Below are 15,437 nucleotides of genomic sequence, written 5' to 3' on the forward strand. Positions count from 1 at the left end.
TGTTGGTGCCCAAATTATCAATCGTCCAAATATGCTGCTAGGGATATCCCTTGAGACCAGTTGCTGTATTACCGTGTCCGCCAGCTTTGTGGAATATCCTGGGCGCAATGTTCAGACCAGATGGCATGACCCTGAAGGGTAGGCTTGATTCCCGAGTCTGAAACCGAGGAACTGAGAGAAGTTCCGCGCAACTGGGGCGTGATAATAAAGCGTCTGAAAGATCGATAGAGGTGGTGACGGCTCCGCGGAAGTAGAGTCGTACCTGAGCTATTGTAAGCATCTGAGAAAACTTGTCGCATTTTATGTAGAGATTTAGGCACGCGACAGATCCAGGATCACTCTTTGCTGATCGGAGTCTTTTTGGGAACAGTGAATAACCTGCCTTGAAACTTTAGGTGCCTTACTTTCTTTATTGCTCGTTTGTTGAGCAATTCTGTCCACATAATCCTTTAGGATTGGTGTCGGTGGCTGAAGTAAAACCTGGTTGGAGGAGGAGGGTTTTGATCCCAGCTCCATCCAGGCCTTTGGACACAATGCTGTGTGCCCAAGGGCTGAAGGTCCATTGGTCCCTGAACCAAAACAGGCGACCACCTACCTGTGTTCTCTCAGTGGGAGGAGCGGGTTTATTCCTCTACCACGTCCCAGGTCTTCCTTGGGGTGGTGTTGGGCTTTCCTCTATGAGGGCTTTGCCCTTCCTCCCCCTTACAACCCTGTTAAGGCCGTGAAAATAACCACGGCCTTCATATGTGGGTTGTATGCCGGTGAGGCCACATATGAGGGTGCAGCTGGTTGGACCAGCACGTACTGTTGGGGTGAGCCTTTGAAGTGGAAGGCTGTGCCACTGCCGAGACCGGGACGACTTGGACTACCGCCTGGTGGTAGGGCCTCTTATGCCTCCTGAAGCGTTGCCTCCTCTCGATTGGGGCGGCCGATTCTGGTCTTACGCTTGTAGGCTGAAATACCCCAGCGAGCGAAGACTTTGGTTGGCCGTGTAGCCTCGGCCATAACACTTGTGACCTCCTCTTCCTTCTGGGAAGAGGTTAGGTCCCCAGATCGAGCTTTCACGAGCTTGTTGGGCTCGTGACGGATAGTGCATCGCCGAAGATGAACTTCCTACATTCCAGTCTGGCCATGATGAATTCAGACAAGTCAGACTGAAACCTGCCAGCAAGGACTTAGCTAAAACCTGAAAAGAAGGGCTCGTCCGAGCAGGGAGGCGCCATTGGCTTCAGTAAGGCATACGGAGTTCAACGACCGGGCTAACTTAACCGAGCATCAAACTCCGCTTTCAAAAAGAGCTTCCGGCAGCTTGGGGAGCTGCTCGCTAAATTGCGTGGAAGCGCAGAGGTCCTTCCCCGACCGTGAAAGTGGCGTCTGTCAGAACTCGTTACTTCCTGGGAATACCAGGAAGTAGGGTCTGTCTCCCTTAGCTGAGGTGCGGAATGCCGTCAAAGCACGCTCGGGCCGTAGCCAGGCGACTTTGTCCCAAGCAGGAGTGGGAAGGTCGACTCCCAGGGTGAACATGGTGAAGTTCCCCCTTGAAAGAGTCAACTTTGTGTTATCTGCCTGCCACTCCGTCCAGAGTGCGCAGGGAGACGACTGAGCTTGGTCCCTAGGGACGATGACAGTCTCCTAGGAACCTTGTCTGACCTAATCCAAGCTTCCTCCGTGAGTCTCACGAAGCCTGGGTAAGGGGGCAGGAGATCGGGGAAGAACTCCAATTCCTCCAACCGTCGTGCCAAGACCATCAAGAGTCAGCTTGCCATCATGTTGGATGGCCGGAGGGCAAACGCCAAGGGTTTTCCGACATCGAAGGGGAGGTCCGCAGTGTCGAGATAACATGCTGTGGTTGGCTGGGGTGGGTGAGCCATTCCGCCAGTATGTTATCATGACTGGCCAGCTTATTCTCCGAAATCTCACTAAATCTTGAACCAGGTCCTCCGTAAACCGTTTATAAAGTTGGTTGCAAAAGGCCTCTGCATCGGAAAGCAGGTTGGCGAGAGGGCTTGGTTTGCAGCCCTCTTACTCGCCTTTGCTGGAGGAACCAGACTTGCTCCCGGAGCTGCTACAGGTCCTGAGACCTTAGCCTTCCTTCGGGAAGGAAGGGAAGAGCAATGCCTTCTTGGAAGACGAGGACTTGCCCATTTTTCGCTTCCATGAAGTCTTCAACTTCAACTTGGGGATAGCAGATGGGCTCTATCACCCAGGAGAAGACTTCACAAAGCCTGCAAAGGAAGAAACAGATGAAGCAGGAGTCAAATAAAGGGGCCCGCCCCAACAACCTCACCTACCTCACCACTTACCACCTGGTCCTGCTCTACAGCCATTGTTTTCTAGGTCCAGATTAATGGCGGCAACATCCCTCCGAGACCTCAGCATAGAGGATATCCGCTTGGGTGGCTGGGTCTCATCCCGGATCTGCTGGATGATAGGGTGGCCACATCTTCAGGCACTGCTGCCGCCACCCGTCGCGGGGGTAGAGTAAGTCCCTCAACCTAGCGTCGAGGCGTAGGGCTTCCCACCAGAACGTTCCTTCCAAACCCAGCCACCCAGGCCGGAGGGATTTCAAGGCAGACTTCTTGGAAGTTTCGTCCGCCTGTAAGAAAACCAACAATTAGCTAAGGGCGAAAAACCATTCCGGAACCTCATAGACAATGTATAATATACAATATGAGGAGCAAAAGCAAGAGTAATGTAAAGACTGTCACTTACCAACTCATCCTGGACAGTTGTGCAGAGACAAAGCAAACCTCACAACCATCAGGGTGCCAAACAATCAGGTCATCAGGCGGACCGCACAACCAGCGTGGGTCCGACAAACGCACGTGACCGTACAGGGTTGTTGGAGGAGGCGGTGCACCCCGGCTCCTCAGCGAACAGTCTGTAAGAAGAAGCGTACATGAACCTCCCACCCTAAGCAAACTAAAGCTGGCGAGGCCTGGAAATTCAACCACAACTGGAATACTCCGGCGGAGAAGAACTCCTATCATAAACTGGGCCAAAAAGCTCTAAATTACACAGAGTGGAAGGTAGGATTCCAGACCCCGGAGTACTCCGGGGAATGAAGGAGAGACCAGGAACTAACCAAGGGCTGCCAGTAAAATAGGGGAAGACCCTGGTATAGAGGACCGGACTCACGAATTTATATATATATAATAAATAAAGGAGAGTACTCCTGTAGATAACAGACTTATCTAAAAATAAAAACAATAACAAGTGATGGTAAGAACTGAAGAGAGGACGGAGGGATCCGTTTCCCTATATGAAAAAACCTTCCGCCTACTTCCCGCCGGAGAAGCCAGGCGGGTAAAATGCTTATATGATCATAACATAGGGTGAAGCAATATATACAGCAGCCGCGTAAACCGGCGAGTGGGAGGCGAACAGTGACTCGAACACGTTCGAGTAAACAAACCACCAACCCCAATACAGCGATGCTGGGAACAATCTGGGAGGGAGCGAATCCCTCAACCAACAAGAGGTCCCTGAACTCGAGAAAAGCAGCCATCTAGCGTCACCTTTTGCAGTAGAGCAAGGCTGGAGGAGGAGGAGGGAGGTAGGTAGGAGGAGTAGGCTACCAGGAAGGAACAGGAGACGGGAGAAGCTCACCCGCTCAACTGCACCACACCTCCCAGACCATGAATCTTGGAGGGGGCAATATGACTGGAAGCAACCAACCAAGCCCGACTCCTACCTGGCGAAGCCTAATATAGACCTAACCTTAGTATAGGCTAGGGCGAGGAGTGTAAAAGGGAAAGGGAAGCAACTGGGAGAGAAACTTTTGAGCCGAGAACCAGCCGGGATCGAGAATGGCAGGCAAGGGGGCGACTAGCCTCAGAGGAAACACATCCTAAGAACTCGATTCCCCCAATTGGAGGGAAGAGAACCAAGGGCTCACTCTGCCCACCAAAACGATCGGAGGAAACAGCAACAAAACTCCCTCAACCTGATGGCTCCCCACCCAGGGCAAAGGGAAGGAAGCTAACAAGCCTACTCTACCAGATAACCAACACTCAAAAAAAACTAAAATGTGCTCAACAGAGGCGTAGCCTACCACGGGAGGCGGTTAGATCTGAGGCTGCCAGCACCCGAGGTAAACCACTCCAATAAAATAATAAAAACAATAAAATTAAAAATAAAACTACAAGAGAGCACCATCTTCAATCAAATTAATTAGCCTAGTAAGACCAAAACAATAGGAACCCAACTGGGGATCTAGACGGGGCATCACTCCCACAAAGGCCAGTAGGCCAGTGATCGTAATTCATAAGAGGAGCCGCAAGGAAACCCCCAGGAAGGGAACCAATGGGGCAAAATATCTATACGAGAGCGAGAGGCGACGCAACTGAAAAGAACAGAAGGAGACTTTCCATGGTCGAAATGGCTGGCTGGGGGCGCGTGGCGACATAACAAGATCTCGATATTTATGAAAATACGAGACTATAACAGCAAAAAAATAGAACAAAACCCCACAAGAAGATGGTACTTAACTTGAAATAGTAAAGCTGCTCGACGCCATCGTAAAAGCAGAAAAAATCCAAAATGATGGAAGCACACAAAACAAACCGAAGATTCACGTGCTAGAAAATGGAATGAGGTAGGTGGCGCTGAGTGTCGCCGTCCTGGCGAGTGTTTGGTGTGGGGCTGTAATAGCTCACGCTCTGTTCGGGGGTTTTGATAAGGAGAGATCTTTCGAGTAGGTTTCCGTGGTAGTGATAATTCACTCACCTTCTTATACCGACGCCTTCCTAGAAGACGCTCGACTGGGGTAGTAACCCCAGCTTTCCTGAAAGCTCTTTTTCTCTGGTATATCTAGCAGAGTTATACCTAGAAATTCGTGCTGTAATGGAATTTCACCGGCTGACAGGACTGGACTCAGAAAAAACTTTATGTAGGTGGAATTAGTAGAAATTATGAGATATGAGAAAATTTTGCACTTCTCAAAACTGTGAAATTTTGCCAAAATAGCTAAAATCCGTGAATACTTAAAACCCCTCTAAAAACTCTCAGAACTGCCCATTTTGATAGTTTAAACACAAGAAAAAGCCCTGGAAAATTGCTTATACCTGAGTATTTGAATAGTTATATCACAGAAAGTGCATTTATTCATGAAAATTGTATGAAAATACAGTAATTAGTGAATATTTCTCAGTGAAAAATACCGCGAATGGGTGAATTTTCTGCAAATAATGGCTAGATATGTTCCACAGAGAAACCCTCGAATGCGTGAGTCCGCGAATCATGAGAACGCGAATCCGGGGGTTTACTGTAGTATATGTAATAAAGTGTTCATTTTGAATCCATTGTACACCCAAATAAATTATCTAGTAATTTTGATGCAAAAAATTGTATTTATTGCAAGAAAAATATGAAAAAATTTGTGACAAAGTAGCATCACATTTTCCACAAGAAAAGGGACAGTCACCTCCACGATAAACACAAAAAAATGTACATTTTCATGTTCAAAGATGTAGCTCCAGCAATTTTCAAACTGGACTGCTGAATTTTTTTTCATTTTGCAGCTGAATGATAGCTGTATAGAATAGCATTAAAATTTCCCAAAATAACTGTATGTAGTTGAACAATAAGTAAAACTTACAAGATACATGAAGATTTTCCACTTCCCCCCAAAAGCAGTTTGCGAGAAAAAAATTTATGATAAACCTTCATTTTTTATCTATAGCACCAAGATAAGTGACCTAGTTATTGCAATTCAGAAAGTTACAATTATAGCAAAAAAAAAAATGAATGGAAAGTTAGCATCATGTTGTCTGTAAGAAAAGCAATATGCACAAAAACTTTATAGCTTTTTTGTTTAAAGATGCGCAGCTGTGACAGTTTTCAAGCTAAACTGCATAATTTTGTTTCATTTTGCTGCGGAGTGATTGTTCTGTATACAGCAATAACAATGAAAGTTCCCCAGGTTAACTTTTATAGGTGGAATAATGAGTAGAAAACTTTGCCCTTTCCCCAAAAAAATTTACCAAAAAATTATTAGCATTATTCTTCATTTTTTATACAGAGTACATCCTGATAAATGACCTAGTCATTACAATGCAAAAGTTGTACTGTAGTTATACCAAGGAAAATGTAAAAAAATTATTGACAAAATAGCATCATGTTTTCAGTAAAATATCTTCCTCTGCTCTCTCTCTCTCTCTCTCAAGAAAATTCTCTCTCTCTCTCTCTCAGATATGTAATTATAGAATAAAATTATAGAATAGAATTATAAAAAATAGATAGCTTATGTGTAAAAGGCAATGTCAGGAACGCTTGCTAAAAATGGTCTTCATCTTAACTGCTAGCTTTTTTTTTACATGCATATGTCATCAAAATGCAAAGAATTTAAATTTCGATGACACTTATATCAGCCATCAATAAGCGAAGGGGTAATGGTTTTAAGTCTGCATTTCCACAGCTTTAGTGTTTCCAGAAAAAGATTTGATTAAATTTATATAATGTTTCATTGCCCTCCTAAACTTTTTTTTTTTTACAGAGATAGTCCTGAATGTTGAGAGCAAGGAAACCCATGTTCTTAGTGTAAAGCTTTACCATCAACATGTAGTGGGTAGTCCATTTTTGTTTCACCCAACACTTAACAAACAACCATATGAAGTAAGTGAATTTTGTTTTTGATTGTCATGGTATTTTGTCAGTGTGTTTTCAGCATTCACAAATATAGGATTTTCTTTCTTTTTATATGTTGGGTGCTTCTCTTGTTTATTTTTTATTTGAAGATTGCATGAAGCCAAACTGTAAATCATTAGATTTCAACTTATTCTAAAGCAATTGATATTTGAAATAATGTAATGTATTAATGTCTTAAGACTGCTCAAACAAATTTGTAGAGCAAACTGTGTTGGAACATCCTTCATGATAAGATGACCCATTGCTAGGCTGACCTCACTTCTGAGTGATTGTGGCATTTTTATGAGAACTGGAGTTTACCTCAAGTTATTAACCAAGCAGGCTTGTACAAATTATCATCATTTTATGCTTTAACTTATACTAAATACTTTGATAGTAACATATTTCCACTGAGTTACGTGTCAGTCACCGACAGTTGTATACTTCCACATTTCTTGGATGATCCTTGGGATCAACATTTATCATTACTCATAAAGGGCTGTATCTTAGTAGTACTCAGATGTGTCAAAAGTCCATTCTCTCTTATCCTTCACATGTTGATCGTATATTGTTAAATTATAGTTTTCACTTCATATAATGAAAATAACCCAGTATTTGAAGATTTTAACAGTTTTGACTGTCGTCATTCTTGATTTTTTCCCTATAAAAGTTGTTCAATTGAAACTCCTGTAGTTCCATAAGGATTTATCACAACTACAGGCGAGGCAGGAATTTAAAATTTGCTTTACTATGACTGTAGGTGCTGGGATTTTTTAGAATACAGACACCACCCTGCTTATGAACATACAACTTACAAACATTCAGCTACAAACAAACGGGGATTGCAAATTAAAATTGTGTTCAGAGCGATCCCCTTTGCCACCTATTCTGTGTGCACAGTACTGTATGTATACAGTGTGTTGTGTTTTAGGATGAAAAAACGCATAGTACTGTACTGATTTTATATCATACTGTACTTGAATAAGCGTGAAGAGCACCGTAACCAACTTACAAACAATTACACATACAAACAGCCGTCTGGAACGTAACTCGTTTGTAAGTAGGGTGGTGTCTGTACTGTAATAGCGAGATTTTACTGTAAAGTACTTATAAGTTACTGCAAGATAATGTACAGTACTGTCTATTTTGTTGTTCTCATCAAACTGTTGCTGCTGTTTTTTTTTCTGTGTAGGTAACTGTTATTGAACAAACTATTAATGTTGCTTTGTACTTTATGGATGCTGTTAAATAGGATTTAAAAATTAAAAGTAGTGCATCCCATCCACTTCGTGAAGATTTTGATTGGGTGACAGACTCCACTTCTGAAGAAGAGTTTATTTCAGTGACAAAGGAATCCCTCAGGTATTGAATCGAATATTTTTCTTTAAGTTGTTTTATATAGTAATTTTGCCCCCAAGTTTCCATCTTCATGAATTTTTCCCTATATTTGTTGAGGTAGCATGTGCAAATATTTGAAACTCATACACATTGACTTATTTATGTCAAGATTATGTTTTTGTCCATTAATGAGATTTTGCTCATATGATCAATTTTCCCAATCCAGAGTCTCTGTCCAATTACACTTTCACTGCTTATGCAACCTCAATCAGAATTGTATTTTAGTTATCTTGTAAAGTTGATGATATTTTTATATGCACTAGTATTAATATTATAGTCTTGTTAAACTTATTTTTTATTATTATTTTATTATTATTATTATTATTATTATTATTATTATTATTATTATTATTATTATTATTATTATTATTGTTGTTGTTGTTGTCATCGTTAGAAAGTAGACTCCCTTAGACAGGACCTGTTAAATAGGATGGCGGCATAATTTGAGTAATTTTAAATTGAGAAAACCATAATGAAGACTGAGAAAACTCAGTATGCAATTAATGTAAATTAGGTAACCATCTTGTTTAAGAGGACTTTATTATTATTATTATTATTATTATTATTATTATTATTATTATTATTGTTATTAGTTTTAGTAACATACCTGTATTATTTTGTAAAATATTTATGTCCAATTACAGCATTAGATATGATATTGCACTGCAAGGCATTCATTTTAAAACTAACAGATATGAAATTTCAAAGATTGCTGCTGCTTTCTGTCAGATTACATTGTTTAATTTGTATTTATCATTTATAGAACTTAATGCATATTTGCGCTTTACTTTTGTTGTCATTGCTGTCCTGTGAAGGTAAAGACATCTCTCTGTAGTGCATGTAACTTACTATTTTTGCTTTGCAAAGCATACAGTTCCAAAATATGCTTTAAAAATGCTGTTCAAAGTTCACTACATGGTTGAAAGCCCTGCATTACTTATGCAGACTTCTAGTAAATGAACATCCTCCAAGCCCGTGCTACATTATTAGTTGTAAAAAAAAAATTTATACAAATTTTATATCTTACATATACTTTCACACTTGCATGCAAAGACATCCGTTATTGCATCTCACCTCTCTCTGATGAGGATGAACTCTTCCTCCTCCTCCTCCTTACTCCTCCTCCTCCTCCTTACTCCTCCTCCTCCTCCTCCTCCTTACTCCTCCTCCTCCTCCTCCTCTTCCTCCTCCTTACTCTCCTCCTCCTCCTTCTTACTCCTCCTTCTTCTTCTTCTTCTCTTCTTCTTCTTCTTCTTCTTTTTCTTCTTACAGTGATGTATTAAGAGTTAAATCATTCCTTGGGGTTTTATTGTATTTATTTATTTTTTTATCCCTTTCATTAGGTGATTTTCTTATCTTGAACCTCTGTGCTTTTACGTTCAGAGGACTATTTAGTACTTATTAAGAATTATACTTAAAACTTCTCCAGTCTTGGTATGGAGGCTAGGTGAGTGTGCTGTCATTTCTCCCTTTCTGTTTCCTTAAATAATTTTGTTTTGTTTAGGTAATTACACACAGTTACAGTATGGACATTAGAAATTGTACACATGCATAAGCTTAGTATTAGTTCAAGGGTTCATTAGCAATTAGCAAGTGTTTATTTTTATTTGTTATTTTTTTCAATTTAGCTTTTTCCTTTTTCAGTTCAGTTTCTGTTCATTTTCTTTTATTTTTCCTTTATTTCATTATTTTCTTTAAATAATGTTTTCAAGCCTAATCCCACATACATTGCAAATAAATGCCCTTGGAGTTTGTTTGGGGCTCTTATGTTTATAACTCTATTACTTTTGAGTTGCTAGGAATGTATCCTCATTAAACACATCTCAAAAGTTTCTCCCTAGGTAATCTATTTTCAAGGAAGAACCTAACTCAGTCCTGTAGTGAGAGTTTCCCATAACTTCGCAATATTTTGATAATGCTCAAGATCTGAAGTACTAGCAAACAACTGTGGTATGAATTGTTGTTATATCCAAATAATAGCATTTCCTTTTTATCAACAGGAATCAGATGTCTTGTTCTGGGATTAGAATGGCAAGAAAAGCTCTCTTAGGCAAAAAACAGAACATTATAAGGAAAAGAGTTAAGCCAGAGGTAAGAATGTTAAATTTTGTCTGTACAGATATATGTCCCAGAAGGGCAAAGTTTATCCTTTTCATTACCAGTAACGTTTCTGTCAGGTTTGCCGTTTATGGGGTTGGGTGTAGAACCTGTACAAAGCCTTCATTTTTGTGCATTTCTTGTCTGATGCCTCTCTGTTCTAGTCTTGAGATATTTGCTTGCTTCCTATTGTTATATGTAGTCCAGCAAGGTTGTGGGTGATAGGGGAAACTGCCTTTAGTTGAAAACATCTGCACAGATTTTCTATCAGCATGAAATATGGAATTTACTCATTAGTTCTCATTTTTCACTAATTTCTATGAAGTAAAGCACATTATACTTATTTATATTACACCAGCAGGAATGGGGATTTTGGTATTTCTGAAGAATAAAGGTAGAAGAGAAAAAGGTAGCAGGGTTTTTGAGTGGGTGATTAATTGCTCACTCCCCAGGTCACATTTCTAGATTGCCTGAAGGATTTGTTCTTTAGTGAAAAGTAGAAGTTGGAGCAAAGAAACTGGATGCTTGGTGGAAAAGACCAAAAGAAAAAGAGGGAAAATTAAGACAGAAAGCAGTGAGGAGATACTGCAAAAACTAATAGCACTATCTGCAGTATGCCAAGCAAGGTACTTCGTTGGTTGCTAGTGCAATGCATTCATGGTTCAAAGTTGTATTTTCATGCAAACCCATTTATATAAAATCGTTAGAAAAAAAGTTTATTTAATTGTAACGAAAAAATTTATTTCATTGTAGTCTTGTCTGGTGTTTGTATTTTGAGAAAAGGTTGAAATAGGTTATGATTCTAAGAAAATATTTTTGTGTTTCAGGAACAGATGGATATGTGTAGAAAAGAGAAAGTTTCTCAAAGATGTAAGTACTGTATTTTTTTTTTTGTAGTATAACAGAATCAGTTCATTAAATCAGTATGCACAAGTGAATAACATTTTATGAAATTTTTTGTAGTCTCTTAACCACTTTCTCAATAGATTGATTCAGAGAATGATGCCAACAAAAATATTAAAGGTACAGTAGTAGATGAGGATGCATGAAACTGTAACACTCTTTATGAAGGACAATGGAGAAGCACTGTCATATACCTCATAATATTTGGTAGATTTAAATGAGACTAGTTCATTTAATTATTAAATAGTCTTTTGTCCCAGAGGTCAGCTGGCATCTAGGAATAACCCCATAAGATGATAACTTAACCATACTTAATTTATCAGGAATTAATTAGGGTGAGAATGATCTATTTTAGAATAGTGTCTTGTGTTGGAGTACATAAAGAATATTTGTATTTAAATTTATATTCTTGAAGTCAATAACAAGGATAAGTTACTCATGAATAGGTTATTCAAATCCACTGTTGTGGGGGGACGATAGTCTTGCTTGAATGCTATCCTGGTTAGCAGATCATTCCCAAAAACTATTTTCTGACTAAGTACTTGTGCTGAAGAGTTATGCGTCACAGTTTGTCTTGTGTGCCAGATCACTCAAATACTCTAGTCCTTTAGGTAGCTAGTATTTAAGTATTTTTATTTCAGATTTGTGTTATGCTTTAACTTGTTCATTGCAAATACGTGTATATCATTGTAATTCTATTCTGCTACATGTCCTTTAACTTTTAGTATTTCTCAGCTCTGTTGCATTTTCCATTTCACTTTCAGTTACTTCGCAGGAAGAACCTACCATAACGACTAAATTTGAAGTAAACATTGGTAATCCTGCTAATCACAAAGGCAAAGTAGACCAGTTTACTAATGGAAACATTGCTGATGATGAAGATGATTATGAAGAAAAAGCCCATAGAGCTATGCTCTCCAATAAACAGAATACAGCAATGCAGCCCATTGATCATGAATGGTTTAACCCTGTTTTGACAAGTCCTAATAATGAAAAAGGAATTGAAGTCAACCAGAATATGAATGATGGAGCCAACCATGTGAAAATTGAAGAAACTATAGCTCCACAGAGCACTGAGTGTGAGGAGAATGGCAGTGATGACATAATGCAAAAAGCTTCACGTAAAGCTGTCAAATTAAGCCAGCCACTTCGCAGACCTAGGTTACCAGCTTGTCTTACAGTAAGTAACGCCATTAGTTTATTGGGAAACAATGGAAATACACATATACTTTTGACAGTTATGTTTCCAAAGTGCTTGTTTGTGCTGTGGCCAGTAGTGCTCAAAATGCATTGTTACTGGAGTAAAAAAAACTAGTTTGACTGGCCTGTAGACCCATATGACTAAGCAGAAGGATTTGTTCTTTGACATGCTGGGTTGCAAGCAACAGCCTACGCTGTCCTGGCATTTAAGACAATGTTTGTAGAGGTTTCATATCTGCATGGAGTTTAGAAATTATTCATCATTCTCAGCTTCTAAGTTTTCTATGAAAGAAAATTTTCTTGCTTCTTACAAAACTTGCAATATTGGATATTTATGGGAAATAATGATGGGAGAAAAAGCTAGCTGTTTTATGCAATCAACAGCAAACAACTCCCGGGGTTAATTGTGTATAAAATTTAAGGTGTGAAATTTTGAAAAAGTTAATGCAGCCAAGTGGAGAGGTAGTGAAGGGAAAGGATGAGTTGAAGATGAAAATATGTACTATTGTTCCTAAAAATGGTAATATTATTTGATTGAACAGTACAGCTACATGGCAAATATTTTTCTTGTAATTAATTTCATGTATGGTTTGTAAAATATCTGATGGTTTACGTGGGCCACTTTATGGTTTGATTTCAGAATGTACCTGGTAGTTTTACATATAACATTTCAACTAAGGAAATCCAGAGTGCACTAAGTACAGAGGAAATCAAGAGTGAACCTGTTACAGGTAAATTAGTTGGAGAACACCATGAGAGTTCACAGGGAGCTTATCAAAAGGCAGAAAAGCAAAGTTCCGTAATAGAAAGCAGAGAAATTGGTATGTTTTTCAAAGCTGAGTATTTACTATTGGTTCTTCAGTTTGACATACAGTTGTTATTCGTTGCTTTTTATATACTTTGCTATCATGTTTGTATGTTGTACGTAGTCAGTGTTGTAAGACTGCATTCAGTTAGTAAAAATTCTAGGTATTGGAATTGGCTTGTTAAGGGATAGGTGTTAGGTATATAATGAATATTCCAAGATTTGTTGAAAATTAAGATGCTCTGTTAGATTAAATGTACAGAATCAGGTATTTTACATACTTAATCATTTCTGGTATGCTGGTTTTTTGGGAGCTTTAGAAAATATGGATATGCCCAGGTTTTAACATTCGAGATGGATTTAATTCATAAAAGCAAGTTTTTAAAGTTAATGCCAATGAGATGAACTAGATAACTTGTGTTACAAATTTTTTTTACCTAGACCTCACTTAAATTTTTTTACCTAGACCTCACTTAGAATGTTGGAAGCTCATTCTGCATTTATAATAGGAATATTAACATCAGATCATTATTTTAAGGTTTCAAAATCTTTTAGTAAGCTTTTATGGATCATTAAAACTAATATTTCACATAGCTGTTCAGTTAGATTGCACTTTCTCAGTAAGCTTTAAAGTGATGCTGTTCCCTCATCTTACAGAGTACAGCAATTGCTAAACTTGGCCACTGACCTAAAGTAATGTTTAACTCTATTTGACAGATGATTTTTGCAAAGCTGAGAAAAAAAATGAAATGGCTATGGCCCATCAAAGTGAACATTTCAGTAAATTGATCGAAGACTTAACTGACATGGAAGAGGAATATAATGTTGAACTTGAGAATGGATCAGCAAGAGTTAGCAACAAGTATTGTTTTATGGGCGAAACTTGTTTTCATCAAAAAATCATTGGTGTGTCTTTTCATGGACGTCATAGTAACAGTAGCTGAATATTGTGCCCACTCCTTAGTTAGTGACCATCTCATTCAGCATATGACAGTAATTGCAGTAGTTAAAAATATGCAGTACAGCTATTTTGCACTTTTATAGTTTATGTATGACAGGTTCAGGGTTCAGGATTTACCTTTGCATTTTATTTGTTGTGTTTTTTGTGTTGATATATTATTTCTCCTTTTTACATGTATAGTATTATTTTTTCTTCTTACTGCTTTCTTCACTCAACAGAAGTTAGCAAACCACTTCACCCTTTGTCCTCTTCATATGGATCTTGTAATTAGGCAAAATAACAGAAAATGAAATACTTATTGATTAAAAAATGCGGATGAATTTATTTATTTTTTTTTTAAGTTTGATAACAAGATAATTTTGTATAATATTGTTGTATGTGATAACCAGCATTCAACCTTTGTTTCTACTGAACCTTGAACTGTATGATACAGTATTAAACTCAAGCCATGAGTTAGTCAAGAGTCATAACATTAAGATGATTTCATTATTTCTTATTCATTTTGGCTGCAGATATATCGTTTATATTAAGTCATTTTGGCTGCAGATATATCGTTTATATTAAGTGCCTCCATATACTGTTTATATTAACCTTAATTAATATACTTTGTACTTGGAGTTATTTATGTTTTTCATCGTTAACTAAGAAATGTGTACCATAGTTAAAAATTCACTCTTATGCAGCAAACCAAATATGTTTAATTTTGTGTAGTCATTGTAACAACTTGTTCTTTGTTCATTCAAGCATAATACAGTATACGAAATTAATTTCATATTTGATACAAGGCCCAAGAGTAAGAGTACTTAATTATAGAGAGAACATGCTAGCATCCATCTGCGGTATTTAAGTTAGCATGCTTTATTTTCTTGGGGATCTGATGGACTTTTGCTAGAATAGCTTAGACCAGCTTAACATAGGCTTTGTAGGTTAATGGTTATTACTAAAGATATGATATAGTTATAAAGACCCTTATTGTATTTTGTATAAGAATTTTTTTTTTTTTAAAATGTTCATCTAAAGGATAAAGTTTAAATTCAGTATGGTAAGCTAAAGTAAACTCTCAAAGACTTTCTTGTCAGGGGTAGGCTACCATAATTTTTGCTTAACAGCTGTTGTCACTCAGCCACCCAGTCTCTGGAATCTAAGAGGTCAGAAAGTGAGTAGTGGGTGTACTTTTGTTATATTTAAAACTAACATAGAGTTTTCTGTTTCTAGGAAATTAGGAAGGAATGATTTGTTTTTTAAGTTTGTGATTAACCTAATTGTTGTAGAGCATATTGATAAATCTTATTATATTTTTCACTATGATATGCTGAGTTATAGTGATTTCTTAGGACTTTTCACTGTTCTCTCAATAACATTTTCTCAGACTTTTCACTGTTCTCTCAATAACATTTTCTTATACAGTGTTGCATTGGTTTGTTTTCACATTTCCCACAAGACCTT

The 15,437-nt window shown here is 38.3% G+C and overlaps 1 protein-coding gene across 5 annotated transcripts in view; it reads left to right on the forward strand.

Moving 5' to 3' along the window:
• Positions 1–15,437, forward strand: part of LOC136828060 (uncharacterized) — a 58,593-nt gene that overhangs the window by 22,135 nt on the left and 21,021 nt on the right. For 3 of the 5 annotated variants that reach the window (XM_067085765.1, XM_067085763.1, XM_067085766.1), the window contains exons 8-14: positions 6,497–6,615; positions 7,880–7,989; positions 10,026–10,116; positions 10,950–10,992; positions 11,790–12,205; positions 12,866–13,046; positions 13,748–13,936. In XM_067085765.1, the coding sequence (XP_066941866.1) occupies positions 6,497–6,615; positions 7,880–7,989; positions 10,026–10,116; positions 10,950–10,992; positions 11,790–12,205; positions 12,866–13,046; positions 13,748–13,936 (1,149 nt within the window). The remainder of the gene's footprint in view (positions 1–6,496; positions 6,616–7,879; positions 7,990–10,025; positions 10,117–10,949; positions 10,993–11,789; positions 12,206–12,865; positions 13,047–13,747; positions 13,937–15,437) is intronic. The other 2 variants (XM_067085768.1, XM_067085767.1) reach the window with 1 other exon arrangement.

The sequence above is a fragment of the Macrobrachium rosenbergii genome, chromosome 42, assembly GCF_040412425.1.
Source record: "Macrobrachium rosenbergii isolate ZJJX-2024 chromosome 42, ASM4041242v1, whole genome shotgun sequence".
NCBI classification, from domain to species: Eukaryota; Metazoa; Arthropoda; class Malacostraca; order Decapoda; family Palaemonidae; genus Macrobrachium; species Macrobrachium rosenbergii.